This window comes from Psammomys obesus, unplaced genomic scaffold (assembly GCF_907164565.1).
Source record: "Psammomys obesus unplaced genomic scaffold, mPsaObe1.curated_primary_1811, whole genome shotgun sequence".
NCBI classification, from domain to species: Eukaryota; Metazoa; Chordata; class Mammalia; order Rodentia; family Muridae; genus Psammomys; species Psammomys obesus.
In genome coordinates this window covers 1,887-16,948 of record NW_026596321.1, presented here as the reverse complement: position 1 = coordinate 16,948, position 15,062 = coordinate 1,887, and the positions used below count along the sequence as shown (strand labels likewise).

General features: G+C 45.7%; 1 protein-coding gene across 1 annotated transcript; it reads left to right on the top strand.

Annotated features, from left to right (window-relative positions):
- The first annotated feature begins 1,000 nt into the window (after nucleotides 1-1,000).
- Nucleotides 1,001-12,683, top strand: LOC129669032 (zinc finger protein 235-like). The gene is made up of 4 exons (XM_055597110.1): nucleotides 1,001-1,297; nucleotides 2,065-2,117; nucleotides 5,767-5,893; nucleotides 8,648-12,683. The coding sequence occupies exons 2-4, from the start codon at nucleotides 2,103-2,105 to the stop codon at nucleotides 10,435-10,437; spliced, it is 1,932 nt and encodes a 643-aa protein (XP_055453085.1). The 5' UTR covers nucleotides 1,001-1,297; nucleotides 2,065-2,102; the 3' UTR covers nucleotides 10,438-12,683.
- The last annotated feature ends 2,379 nt before the right edge of the window (nucleotides 12,684-15,062 follow it).

Below are 15,062 nucleotides of genomic sequence, written 5' to 3'. Positions count from 1 at the left end.
TCATGGACAGAGCTTACAAGTTAGGAACGCATCCTTGAGCAGGAATCAGGGCTCAATGGTCGATTCCTTTCTTACAGTCTAGTGACGGACTCAGGACGTGGCGCTCAGCAGTAGAGCATGTGTCTAACATTTGAAAGGTCCTGCGTTCAATGCCAACATCAACTCAAAAAGAAAATTTTTGGGACTGAAGAGATGGCTCAGTGGCTAAGAGCTCTTGCTGCTCTGGCAGAGGGCCCAGGACGGGTTCCCAGTGCCCATACTGAGAGGCTCACAACCGCCTGTTAGTCCAGTTCCGGGATCTCATGCCTTCTTCTAGACTCTGAAGACGCTGCATGGAAAGTAAATCTTTAAAAAGAAAAATAAATCTTCCCTGATTTCCATTGGCTTTAGGCAGGTTATAATAGAAAGTCTGAGTTTTAGGAAGAGAATAACTCTCTGTAGCTGTGGATGGGAAGCCAGTATCTTTTGATGGAAATTACAGAGCTAAGCATTACAATGCCCCTCCCCCGTTGGGTTTTAAGTGGAATTAAGTGGGTTCAACAATATATTGGCGATGGAAGAGAAAACGAATGAACTGGCAGACAGCATGATAGAAATTACAATCCAAACCACAGAAAAGGATAGACTGACACGGTATTACCTAACCACAGGTGATGCCACTCACACTAAGAAGGCAGAGGCAGGTGGATCTTGGAGTTCAATGCCAGCCCGGTCTACACAGCGAGTTCCAACACAGCCAGAGCTACACAAAGAAACTCTCTGGAAAACCCAAACAATTGTCTTTCATGGCATTCAGAAATGAAGAAACCGAGAAGCATCCCAGGAGAGCGAGCTCCCTAACAGCGATTTCCACTGACCTCACTCTAGTTAAAGCGGCACAGAAATTGTTAGCGACTCTAGCGTTCTGGAAGTGTAGTCCCGGAAAGGCACCGGAGAGGCATTTTCGCTGAGGCATTCTGGGAATTGTAGTTCTGGTGCCACCGGCGGCCGAGGTCGCTTCCGCTCCCGGGAGGCGAGGCTCCCAGCTGAGCTCCTGGTGAGGCGAGATCCGGGGCGTCCCGAGCCCTTCGTGAGCGCTCGCGCGCCCGCTGTCTCCCCTCGGGGACCGAGGCCGCGGCCCGGGCAGAAGCGGGCGGCGGGGGCCGGGTCCTCTGTCGCTGGGCTCTGCCTGGGGCGGCGCTGCCCGGGTGCCCTGGACCGTCTCAGCTGCTGCCGGAGCCCCCGGGAGAGTCCAGCTTCCCACGGAGCCCGGCGGAGGAGCTGGAGGACCGAGGCCGGTGCGCTGAAGCCCTCAGTGGTGTGCAGCTGCGCTTTTAAATATGATTTTCCATGAGTCTGTTTATTTACTTCCTTCCTTAGCGAGGGAGCGTGCCACAGCTTGTGCGTGGAGGAGGTCAGAAGACAACCTGTGGGATTCGGGTCTCTCCTTGCACCATGTGCTGTGCAGAGACTGGAACTCAGGCGGTCGGGCTGGGCGCAGTCACCCTTCCCCGCTGAGCCGTCCAGCAGGGCCAGACTCCCCTTTCCTTAGAGAGGGTTTGAGTGTTTTATTGGTTATTATCTTCGTGCACGCGGGAAAAGAGACTGTGTGGAGGCTCTTGCAGAGGAGCAAGGCTTACTAGTATTTAAACCTTTTGGAGCGGGAACCCGTCGGGTGGGGGTTTAATGCCTATGTTTAGAAAAAAAAAAGACCCTTCTGAGGGTGGGGTTCAGTTAAGACACTGTTCATCAGAGAGTTCAGAGTTCCTTAAAATTGGCTTCCTGGGAAACCCATCATCACAGGCAGCTTTGTGAAGGTGACAGCACCCCTCAACTTGGAAGTTGCTAGAAATAGAGAATACGGGTTTTCTAACCATCTGCCATGAGTGAGCTGAGGCATGGATGACTTGGTAACCTGGAGGCTTACTCTGCTGGCTAATAGGAAGTAGGTAGAAAATCCAGGTCTGTGTGCACAGACTTGGAATGCCAGCACTTGGGGCTGGTGGGAAAGCTGAGGAAGCCATGTGATTGACTGTCCCAGCACAGCTCTCATGAAAGCCTTTCCTCCCCCATCTTGCTTGCCAGAGCCCTGCCTTGTCTCAAAGAGAAGAAGAGAAAGAACCATGACCAAGTTACAGGTAAGTCGCCTTGCTTCCCCTCTCCCCCCAGCACCAGGGAATGAAAACAGGACCCCTGCATGCTGGACAAGCACTGTGCAGCGCAGCCACCTGAACTGCATGAAAGCATGAGGGGATGTGGCTGAGAAGAAAGGTTTGGTTGGAGGAGGGAAAAGAGGATAGTGGGGGACATGTGCTCAGAGGACATTGCACATGTGAATGTGTAAAAGGGTGAACATATTTTGAGATAGAGGAAGGGGACTGGAGGGAGGGGTCTGCTGTTCTGGGACTCTGTGGAGAGAGGCAGAGCCCTGGTGCTCATTGGCAGCCGTCCTAGCCTACTGGGCAAGTTGCAGGCCACTGGAAGACCCTGACTCAAGAACAAAAACAAGAAAAGGTGGCAGCACCCGAGGAAGGACACCAGCGGTTGTCCTCTAGCCTCTACATGCATGTGCCCCCTCATGTACATATGTAAATTGCATGTATGCATACATGTGTACACACACATGCACAGAACACTGCTCACCCTCCTTTCCTGCATTTGGCATCCTGAGCATTCACATCCTGAGTAACCAGGGAGGGTCTGTCTGCCACCATCTGCCTGCCTCCAGGGAGTGACCCAAAACAGATAATGAAGGAATGAAGGAAAGACAGACACACAGACACATGTACAGTAAAGCTGGGATGAGATGAGCCCTGTGCTCTGATGGAGATACACCAGCAGCCTGGAAACTCCGTGCATTTATTATACTCCACTGAGTACCCAGGAGGCATGATTCAGTAAATTGAAACATGAATGCTCACCCTCCTTTCCTGCATTTGGTATCCTGAGCATTCACATCCTGAGTAACCAGGGAAGGTCTGGCTGCTGCCATCTGCATAGCTTCTGGGGTTGACCCATCTCTGATGATGAAGAAGTGAAGGAAAGACAGACACACTGACACATGTACAGTCAAGCTGGGATCAAATGAACTGTGTGCTCTGGTGTTGAAACGCAAGCTGCCCAGAAACTCTGAGCACTGAGCACCAAGGAGGCATGGTTAGGTAAATTGGAACATGAATAGAGCTGCGTGTGGTGCCCCATGCCTTAATCCTAGTGCTTGGGAGGCAGAGGCAGGCTAGGTTCAAGCCCAGACTAGTCTACACAGTGAGTCCAGGATGGCCAGGGCTCTGTTGCACAGAGAAACCCTGTCTCAGGAAAAAAAGAAAAGAAAAAAAGGCATGAATACTAGTGCAAAGGGTATATTTCACGTGGTGCTCAGCCAAGTTCTCCAGGTGCGCAGTGCAATCAGTTCCAAGGAGGAAATGTTTGTTTCACTAATAGCAGTTGTGATTTTCTCAGGTAATTTGTAGGCAGAATACCCCTGATTCTCTGTATTCTGACCTAAACTGGGCACTTTTTAAAAAAAAATGTAGCACATGTCTGTAATTCTGGCACTTGGGGAGGCAGAGGCAGGTGGATCTCTGTGAGTGCAGGACAGTGAAGGCCACACAGAGAAACCCTGTCCTGAAAAACCAAAAGAAAAAAAAAATCTTCGAAACTTTGGTTACTGATTAAAAATAGCAGTTTTTCTGAAACTTTCTCTTAAAGATTTGTTTTACATTTATTGTGTGTATCTGGATAGTACATTTAAAAATATGTATTTAGTGCAGCCCTTATGGAACACTATCTGGCCATGAATGGAATGCAGACAATGATAAAAGTGTTGGACATACATTGTTGGACATACTGCTTAGGGCATATCCAACAGTGTCCTAGGTTCTTTCTGTGGTCTCATTTAATCCTGTCAGGGACATTGTGATGGAGGAACTATTATACAGATGGGGAAACTGAGGCACTGAGAAGTTGCACAAGCTCCATCAGTCTAGAACCTTGAAGTGTGAATTGAGGTGCTTAAGGTTTGCAGAGCCTGTGCTCACACCCATGACCCTGAATAAACTACTGTTGACAGAGGTGTGTTCCTGAGAACATGTAATGAGAGCTGCATGTCTGTACTAGAAGGTTCCCAAAGGCCTGTGTCTTAGTTAGGGTTTCATATTTCTTTTCATTCCCCTCAACCCTGAAGACAGTTTTTCTGTGTAGTCCTGGCATGCCTGGAATTCACTCTGTAAACCCAGCTCACCAAGAACTTGGAGATCTTCCTGCCTCTGCCTGCTGAATGCTGGGATTAAACCATGGCCTATATTAGTTAGCGTTTCTATTGATGCAAGAAAATACCCTGACTAAAATGCAAGTTGGGGAAGAAAGAGGCTATTTGGCTCACACTTCCATATTGCTGTTCATCACTGAGGGAAGTCAGGACAGGAACACAGACAGACAGAAACCTGGAGGCAGGAGCTGATGCAGAGTAAATTGAGGGGTGCTGCTTACATTCTTGCTCCCCATGGCTTGCTCATTCTGCATTCTTATAGAATCCAGGACCACTAGCTCTAGAATAGCTCTACCCACAGTGGATATGTCCTACCCCATCAATCACTAATTTTAAAACTGCCTCACAGCTGGATCTAATAGAGGCATTTTCTTCTTTGGGAGGGGAGGGTTTCCAGACTGGGTTTCTCCATGTAGCCATGGCTGTCCTGGAACTCTGTCTGCAGACCAGGCTGGCCTGGAACCCACAGAGATCTGCCTGCCTATGACTCCCAATTACTGGAATTAAAGGCTTTGACCACCATTGCCCAACTTAGGAGGCATATTCTCAGTTGATGTTCCCTCCTTTTAGATAGCTCTAGCTTGTGTCAAATTGACACACAAGCAGCCAGTACAGCCTGTTAGAATGACAGAGCTAAGGACATAATGAGTGCCAGATACTTCTGAACACACAAGCATTTCACAAGTGCTTGTGGGGGATTTTTTAATTTGGGAATATTTGCATACACTTACTAATAAAGTGTTCTGAATCTGAAACCCATAAAAACATTTTAAATGATGTTTCAGAGTCTTTTGGATTTGGGGATGAAGGTACACCTGAGCTGTACTGCCCAGGAGGAGCCGGGTATTGCCAGCTGTGTCTGTCCAAAGTCAGCACATTAGTCCCCACATGGGTTGGTGCTCTCTAAGTCTGAAATCGCTGACTTCCCATGACAACTGTGGACAGAGTGATCCAACTACAGAAAAAACAAGTTCGTTGCAACAGTGTTTTCTGTTTTCTACCCACTACACCCTCTGTAGCCATGGAAAGATGTGAACAGGTGTGCTTCCTTGTACTGTGTGTCAACTTCACACAAGCTAGAGTCAGAGAGGAAGGAGCCTCAGTTGAGAAGAATGTCTCCACAAGGTCCAGCAGTAAGGCACTTTCTTAATTACTCATCAGTGTGGGAGGGCCCAGCCACTGTGGGTGGCGCCATCCCTGGGTTGATGGTCCTGGCTTCTATGAGGAAGCAGGCTGAGCAAGCCATGGGGAGCAAACCAGAAAACAACAGTGACCTCTATATCAGCTCCTGCCTCCAGGTTGCAGACCTGCCTGAAGTCCTGTCCTGACTTCCTTCAATAATGAACAGGAATGTGGAAATGTAAGCCAAATAAACCCTTTCTTCCCAAACTTGCCTTTTGGTCATGGTGTTTAGTCCTAGCCATGAATCCGTAACTAAACAATAGGCTCTGTGTAAACAGTTGCTCAGGTCCTCCTGGCATTGGGTAAGAAACTGAGGTGGCCTGTGTTTGCTGTCACAGGAGGCAGTGACGTTCAGGGATGTGGCTGTGGTCTTCAGTGAGGAGGAGCTGGAGCTGCTGAATCCTGCGCAGAGGAAGCTGTACCAGGACGTGATGCTGGAGAACTTGAGGAACCTTCTGTCAGTGGGTGAGGATGGCGCCCTGTGTCCCTGGGCAGTGTCAGAAGTTCACATCCGATGTCCTGGTCACATCCAATGTTCACTGCTTTCCTTTAGGTTCATTTAGTTTGTGTTTAATGTATATTTGAGTGTTTTCTCTGCATGTTTATCTGTCTACTGCTTACATTGGGGGTGCTCGCAGAGGACCTCAGATGCCCTGGAAATGGAATAACAGGTGGTTGTGAGCCAGCTAATCCAACCTGTGTCCTCTGAAAGAGCAGCCACTGCTCTGAATTGCTGAGCCATCTCTTCAGCTTCCACTTTATTTTTTAGGACTGCATTTTATGCATAGATGTGCTTTAAATAAAATTTATGAACATTTCTTTGTATGAGTGTGCGTGCATTTAGTTAATGCCATGAGCATGACAACGCCTATAAAGGAGAGCATTTAATTGGGGCGTGTCTACTGTTTGTGGGGTTTGGTTTATTATCATAACAGTCAGCATTCGGCCAGACATCTACAGAAAGACAAGACACTGGTCCTGGCTTGAGTATTTGAAACTCCAAAACCCAAGCCCAGTGACACACTTCTCCATCAAGGCCTCACCTCCCGATTGCTCTCAAGCCTTACTACTCTCTATGGACCAAGCTTTCAAACACATGAACCTGTGGGGCCATTCGAATTCAAACCAGCACATTCCACGCCTCGGCCCGATAAGCTTATAGCCAGACCAGAATGCAGGTGAATGCCATCCAGCCACAGAAGTCCCCATAGTCTGTCACAGTCTCAATCCTAAGTCCAGAGTTCAAAGTCTCTTCTGAAACTCATGCACTCTCTTAACTGCAACCTCCCGTAAAATCAGAATAAAAATGCAGATGACATAATACAGCATATGAAAGGGAGGAAAGGAGCACAGTGAGGAAATACTGAACCAAAACCAAGAGAGCAAACTCCAAACTCTGCATCTCCCTGTCTCTTGTTAAAGCGCTCTTCAGATCTCCACCTCCTTTCAGCTTAGTGGGCCGTAACACACTTCTTTCTCCTGGGCTGGTTCCGCTCCCTATTAGCAGCTTTTCTGGCCAGTGTCCCATGCCTGTGGCATCTCTAACTTCTTGGGGTCTGCAAGGCAATGCAGTTAAATCAGGTTGTTTTTAACTTTTGTGTTTTGTAGTAAAGTCTTGCATTGTAGCCCAGGCTTGCCTAAAAATTTGTGGTCTTCCTGCCTCAGCTTCCCAAGCACTGTGGTGACTGACTGGAACCCCATCCTCCCAGGGCCTCAAGCTCCTGCTCTGCTGATCTCCATTTTTTTTTTCTTCTGTCTCTGTGTCTCAGCTGTTGTTGCTTACTCTCTCTGGCCTGAAAGCGCTTCCCTGGTACAGTGCCGTATTCTCTCCGTCTCTCTGTGTCCCTCTTTCTTTCTGCCTCGCTGTCTTTCCCTGCATTCGTCTGCTCAGGCCCAGCCCTGAGGGGCAGCTTTACATGTGCCTCACTCTCCACTTGCTCTGTTGTTGCCTGAGCACAGTCACACCTGTTAACATTGATTTCGTTTTGGTTGTGATGACATACACCAAAATCCCAAGTGCTTGCACACTGAGTAACAGCTCCATGAAGCCTGTGGCCATTGTGCAGCTACAGCAGTTTCTATCTTCCTTTCCTCTGCATCACAAGAGCATCCATCACCCGACCCACAAGCCTGTTCCTCTTCCTGTTTCTCCCACTGACATTTAGAGTTCTCAGTGTGTCAGTCAAGCCAAGGAGCTTTGTCCCAGGATCACTGAACCTTCTACTTCATTTGTTTTTGTTTTAGCCTCAGAAGCTGTTCAGTTCACCTTGGTTGTTTCTTGCCCTGACAGTTTGTTCTCAGATTATTTTGTTTCCTTGGGGGCCCTGTCAGACAGTGTTGCAGCCTTTGTTTTTCCATCAGGACATCTGCTGCTGTAGGTTAGCAGCTGGGATCTACCTTGTTTTGAGCCGCTTCCCCCTGCTCCTTTGTGAGCCTGGCGATCTGAGGGTGAGAGCAGGCATTTGAAGGAAAGCCATTTGCTTCTGCCCACATGTTCTCCTTTTTCCATGAGGAGCCCTCCCTGATCCGCAGGCATGTTTTGAGTCTGGCCATCTAAACACTTTAGCTCTCCTCTCTAGTTTCCAAGCGAGCTTATGTTCTGAAGTTTCTCCAGTCTCCTACGTGGGTGTGCTCTCCAGTACCCTGACTTCCTCGATTTAGACAATGGCTTTTGGGCCACCTTTGTTCTGTGCATGCCCTGTTCACCTGCTTTCTTTCCCTCAGCCCCCAAAGCTCCCTGCGGCTTCCCATTTGACTCTCTCACCTCCAAGTCAGGGGTACCAGGTGCTCTTCATGTCACCTGCAAACAGGTTAGGAGCAGGCAGGTCTGGTTTTCTCTGCTCCTCCAGCCTCAGGGAGGAGTCAGACCCATGTGTACTTCAGCCCACACCATCCCTCAAGGAAAATGCTCAGATGCTGAGAAGTGCTTCCTCCCCATTATCCGTCTGCACAGCTGCCCCTGGACACAGCAAGGCAGGGACTCAGCAGAGGCTGAAGGTGACCGTAAGCCTTCACTTTTGGGCTCACCCCAAATTTTACACCATGATCAAATGTGGCTTGCTCTTGAGTGTGTGTTCTCCTTGTAGATCTTTGTTCCTCTGAGCTCTCAGACATTCATCTGCAATGCTGGTCTCGTTAACATTTCCAGAGAGAATTGAGGACTTGGGCCTTCCATGACCCCTTCCTTCTGACATCACCGTCTATTCTCTATTCTTTCAGGAGGCCAGACTCCAAACAAGATGAAGTCTCTTCACGCAACATTAATAAGGGGCCTTTCGCTGGGGCGGCTTCCATGCTGGCCAATGACAAACCAGGATGTGAACAAACTGGCAAGAACTCCAGAAGTTGTTATAAACACTCAAGGAAGGGGTTCTCACTTCCTGAAGCAATACCACTCCTCCTGCCATGGGGGAACAGAAGAGCCTCTTGGGACCTCTGAGGATGACAGCTGTCTTGAAAGTCTTACAAGTGACCTTTGCAGCATTATTGAAAATCAGGAATTTCTGTCTGGGAGAACTCAAAGTTCATGGAGTAAAACACATCTTAGCAAAAGCCAGAACCATCAGAAACACTGTCCACAGGCTCCGGTGAAAAGCAGTGCAATGCTGTTGGCTTCGGGTATTGACATTCTGTGTTGCATTTCCCACCACAATATAGTACATAAAAGAGACAGAGCCCACAGCAGCGATGACTGTGATAAAGTAATTTTTTCTGTATCACCCCTCACTCAGCATGGTATTTACACAAAAGGGAAGGCCTACGAGTGCAGCAAGGGGCAGGAAGCCGTAACTGACAGCCCCAGTCTGCAGCTCCATCAGCAGGTCCTCTTAGGAGAAAAATCCCTTGTTTGTAGCAGACATGAGGACACCAGGCCTGGCTCCAGTGTCCCCATTCAACAAGATGCTCATCCAGGGAAAAAGCGCTACTGGTGTCAGGAGTGTGGCAAGGGTTTCAGTCAGAGCTCAAACCTTCAGAATCACCGGAGAGTGCACACGGGCGAGAAACCCTACCAGTGCAACACCTGTGGGAAAGGCTTCAGCCGCAAGTGGGATCTCAAAATCCACAGCAGAGTGCACACCGGAGAAAAACCTTACAAATGTAAGGTGTGTGGGAAGGGCTTCACAAAGTGGGAGCACCGCCAGATCCACGAGAGAACTCACACAGGGGAGAAGCCATATAAGTGTGGAGACTGCGGCAAACTCTTCAGCTGTAGCTCAAATCTTCATGCCCATCAAAGATTCCACACTGGAGAGAAACCGTACAAGTGTGACGAGTGTGGGAAGTGTTTTAGCTTGAGTTGGCACCTTCACAGCCATCAGCGGGTCCACACAGGAGAGAAGCCATATAAATGTGAAGAGTGCAGGAAGGGTTTCAGTTCCTTCTCAACCTTCCATAGACACCAGGGAGTCCATACAGGACACAAACCATTTCACTGTAATGTGTGTGGGAAGGGCTTCAGTGGGAGCTCAGATTTTCAAGCCCACCAGAGAGTTCACACTGGGGAAAAACCATACAGATGTGATGTGTGTGGGAAGCACTTCAGAAGTACCTCAAATCTTCACACCCATCAGAGAGTTCACACGGGAGAAAAACCATACATATGTGATATGTGTGGGAAGTGCTTCAGAAGTACCTCTAACCTTCACTCCCATCATAGAATCCATATGAAAGAGAAACCTTATAAATGCAAGGAATGTGGGAAAGGCTTTAGTCACACCTCAGCTCTACAGGCTCATCAGAGCGTCCACACCGGTGAGAAGCCCTACAAATGTGACACATGTGGGAAAGCCTTCAGCCAGAGGTCCAATCTCCAAGTCCATCAGATAATTCACACCGGAGAGAAGCCGTTCAAGTGTGAGGAGTGTGGGAAGGAATTCAGATGGAGTGCGGGGCTTAGTGCTCACCGGAGGGTCCACACAGGAGTGAAAGCCTACACATGTCAGCAGTGTGGAAAGGGCTACAATAACGCCTCATACTTCCAGAAGCACCAGAGGATCCACACTGGGTAGTGGCCCAGAATCTGCAGCATCTGCTCTAAGGCTTCAGTCAGAGATCACATCTCCTCTACCACCAGAGGGTCCACACTGCAGGGAATCTCAAGGTTTGTTCTGCTGTCAGGTCAGCTCCATGGTGCTGAGTGACAAGAGCTCCCCCAAAATCCAGAGGCTTCTGGAGACTTCACGGGGGACTGTATTTGAGTTATTTTGTCTTCAAATCATTTCCTACTGGCCTCATTATGCAAAGGGAAGACAGTATTTTAGAATGGATCTTCTTAGCATACAAAGTAAAAAAGTAAAAACATATAAAAAGGGTGTAGTAGCAAATAAAAATCAGAGTTGGGCTATATAAAATTTATTATTTGCCCTGTGATTATCACGACGGTATTATCTAGCCCTGCTAATACAAATAATAAGATACAGACGCCTGTTAGATTTTATAATTGCCTTATTTACCTTGGGCCAGGCAGATATTTTTACCTGCACTGGCTGTCTCAGTAACCTCACCATTCATCTCCCAGCACGCAGCCACCCTTAACCATCCTCATCTAGTCTACCTTCTATCCAGAATTCCATGGTACTTGCTTATATTCTTTGTCTAGGCCTTTTCACACCATCCTTGGAGTCCTTTCTCCAGTCCCACGTGGTTCCTTCTCCATCATGGCTTCCTCCTCCCTCCTCTCTTCCCATCCATCAGTTTCCTGTGATTTCCTCTCCTCAAAAGTCCAGGAACCTTAGCCATGCCTGCCCCATTCTGCCCTTCCCAAATATAGGCCTTTAACCAATCAGGTATAATGTTTTAGTTTACAAAACAAGGGTAGGTGTAACCAGATCTTCAGGGACAGCATCTGACCAACCTCCAACAAAAGGACTTTGAATTTAATTATAACAGGAAGAATTTTCAGTGGTCAGGAACAGAGCCAACAGTAATCAAAGTGTTTCATACTAATGCTAAGATTATGTCATGAGTAATCAATGGAGATTGGCAAAGAGATTGTAGCAACTATTTGGAGAAATTAACAAATATAACCCAACTCCATTACTTTCAGAGAGTGTCCCAAAAGGTACCCAAAGAAATGAAATTTGTCAAATGGATGTTTTTCATTTTGCAGAGTTTGGAAAATTAAAATATATGCACGATACAATAGACAAAATATTCAGGATTTCAATGGACAACTGCTTTACCTTCTAAAGAACTGATTTTGTTATTACACATTTCTTGGAAGTTATAGCAATTTTGGGGCTACCTGTACAGATTAAAACAGACAATACTCCTCATATGTCTCTGGTAAAAATAAGCAGGGTTTTTTGCATATCAATATAAAGCATATTACAGTACACCACACATTGCTGCAGGACAAGCAATTATAGAGAGGTCAAATACTTTAAAAGAGATGCTTAACAAACAGGTGTAACAAAAACTTCCAGGGATAGATTACATTATGCTTTATTAACTTTAATTTTTTTAAATGCTAATGAGAAAATATAGCTGCTGAGAGACAATGGATTATAGAAAAACTACAGAACTAAATCAGCCTGTTCATGTTAAGGGTGTCATAACTTCACAATAGGAGACAGGAAATGTGTTACACTTGGGGAGAGGTTTTGTATTTGTATCAACAGGAGAAAAAAAAAACTGGATTCCATCATAATGTATGAAACACAGATTTGACCTGAAGAGTCCCTCTGAAAGTCTTGGCTGCTGTCATGAAGGATGAAACCAAGAGGACCAACAACAGGTAACACATATTGCTGATCCCTCTGTAAAGCAACAGTTTGGAGACTGGCTGAGACATGAAAATGTCTCCAGCTTGAACTTTAGCTCTGCATAGCCTATAAATCTTGTTGGCTACTAAATCCTTTCATATGACATGGAAGAAAATTTATTACAGTTTGTTTATCATGGTGGTTTGAATAGGTTTGGCTCCTATAGACTCATGATTGAATGTTGGACCCATGGGGAGTGGCACTATTAGGAGGTATGGACTTGTTGGAGAAAGGGTGTCACTGTGTGGATTGGCTTTGAGGTCTCCCATGTTCCTGCACTGGGCAGAAAAGTGCCCTTCTACTGTCTGCGGATCAAGATGTGGAACTCTCAGTTTCTTCTCCAGCACCATGTCTGCCTGCACGCTGCCATGCTCTCTGTCATGATAAAGGATGAACCTCTGAAAATCCAGCTCCAATTAAATGTTTTATGCGAGTTGCCTTGTTCATGGTGTCTCTTCACGGCAATAAAATCCAAACTAAGACAGTCCAGACTAACTTTGAAAGACTGGTGCCTTTCACCTCTTCATACAAAGAACTAAGAATCATATTTAAGTGATAGGTGCACATTCCATATTCCATACATGTGTTAATGCAAAAATGTATATTATCTGTGAAATTTTATATGTTTACAGAACAAAAGGACCAGATACTAGTGAAGTGGGGACAGCCCTGACAGGAGTCATCCTGGAGAATGCTGAGACACATTGATTCCATCATCCTACTGGATCCACCCTCAGACTTCCTTATTAGCTCTTTCATCAAAACTTGCTTCCAGGACAGCTTCAAAAAAAAGCGGCTGAATCCAGATGACCCAATTGGTTCAGCCTCTCCAACTGTTCTAGTCAAGATTTTCTTTAAACTTACACTTTCATGGCACATAACAGCACGTTACCACCACCTTTCTTAACACTGGCCAATATCCTAATTTTTTGCACCCCTCAGGAAAATAAAAGAAAGAAACAACAAAAAGGGAAAACTATGCCCCCAGACAGCAGGGATCAATTTTAAAAGAACAACACCCCGTTTTCCAAAACCTGGGGTGGGTAGTTTTTGGTCATTCGGTGTAATGATCATCATTAAAAGGAGGGTTGGTTAAAAGTTGATAACGGTCTTGACTAGAGGGGGAAACAAGGTATGGGGATTAGACTCAGGGATTTATCTTATTCTCTCCTCTATCCTTTCATATCTAATATTTTGGGGGGGAAGGGAGATCTAGGAATAATATAGAAATAAAGGTAGATTATTGAATCTGTTCTTAAATTATAGAGCTACTGCTAGCCAAAAATCTTACATTGGTATAGATCTTTGCATATTGATACAAAATTAAGGTTATCTTTGGACACAACATACTACGTATATGTTTCAACTCTTATTTAAGTTATCGAAACTATGCAATCCATTTAAAAATATAAAGTGAAGTTCTAGTCCTTGAAAGCTGCTATTACAAACTGGGATAATTATGAAATGCAAATTAATAGTCAGTCAAACTCAAGGTCATATTAGATACTAGCCTAGTTAATTTCAGAAAGGTGTTTTCAAAGTTGAACAAATGGTAAATAGCTAGAAACAATGTTTGCCTGCCTGTTCAGGTATACTGTATAGTTGGTCTTCAAAACCTCAGGGATCCACAGGACATGGCATTTAAAGATGTTTTATTATTAATAAGAGGCTTTCTGGCAGTGAGCCATGTGAGCTCCTGACAGCATCCAATTCTACTTCAAAGATGATGAGCACCAAAGAACCTCCATATGGAGGTTTGTTCAAAAGTGGCAAACTATCCACTGGGCAAGAAGCTGCCCTTACTTAAACTGTAGATAGAATGCTGTCCAAACTGGACACCAAGCTTTGCTAGGAGAAGTAGGCAAGTCCTTAATCACAAAGTCCTGCATCACAAAAAAGTCTGTCATACACTGGGCTGGAAGGCTGAAGATAGATGTTCCAACATTAAAGAGAAATTTTGGGTAGCTGTCCAGGCAGCCTTTTCTCTGTCATTTCTGTAGTTTTGGAAGCTGCTTGCTCTGCACTTTGTCCAAACTCAGGTAATACTTCTCATGTCTCTAATGGGGTTGAAAACTAGATAGTAATAGTCTCTTATTTAAGCTTAAGCTGTTTAGGGTTTAAGAAAATGTTTTAGAAAGATACTTTTACGTCTAAGTGTATTTTTTTTACATTCATAAATGCAAGCTATGATAGAAAATGATTTAAGTACAGAACTCTAAACTCAGCAAGATTGGATAGACAGAGTACTTTCTTCAAAGATGCCAAAAGAAATGGACTAGACATTATAAATGCAATTCTTACCTGATAGTTTTAGTACTTGTTCTTATTATATATAGTTTATCGTTAGTAAAAAAGAGCCTTTTATTGGACTAAAATGGGAAGATGTTGGGGGAGGGTCTTCTGTACTGTGTATTCAGATGCTGATTTCTGTGCTCCAAGATCTGGTTACACTCCAGATATGGGCATTGTAATGAATATTGAACATCTGTATCCCTGTGGTATAAAGAATGCTTCCCAGTTATCTCTGATTGGTTAATCAAAAGCTGAACAGCCAATAACTGGGCAGAAGAGTCAGGAAGGCTTGACTTCCAGTCTAAGCCAGGGGTCTGAGAAAGAGGAGGAGGAAGGAATCCATGAGGTCGTGCAAGAGGAGAAGTTGTCAAGGGAGTTCTTCATGAGGAGAGATAGCTACAGCAGAGCAAGCCAAGGCAAGACCGAACGGAAGTATCTTGGAGTGTGTACCTGGGAAGCAGCTAAGATAGCACAGAGGGCTAGGAATTCTGCACAGTTATTATGCTTAAAGATTGTTGGATAAATCTATAGGTCTTTGTCTTAATTATATGGAGGATAGCTACGTTAGAAAAAAAAAA

Bases quoted from the DNA above. Each gene is read 5' to 3' on its own strand.
- LOC129669032 (XM_055597110.1), top strand. The intron at 5,894-8,647 runs GTGAGGATGGCG...CTATTCTTTCAG, and splicing joins GAGGAACCTTCTGTCAGTGG to GAGGCCAGACTCCAAACAAG.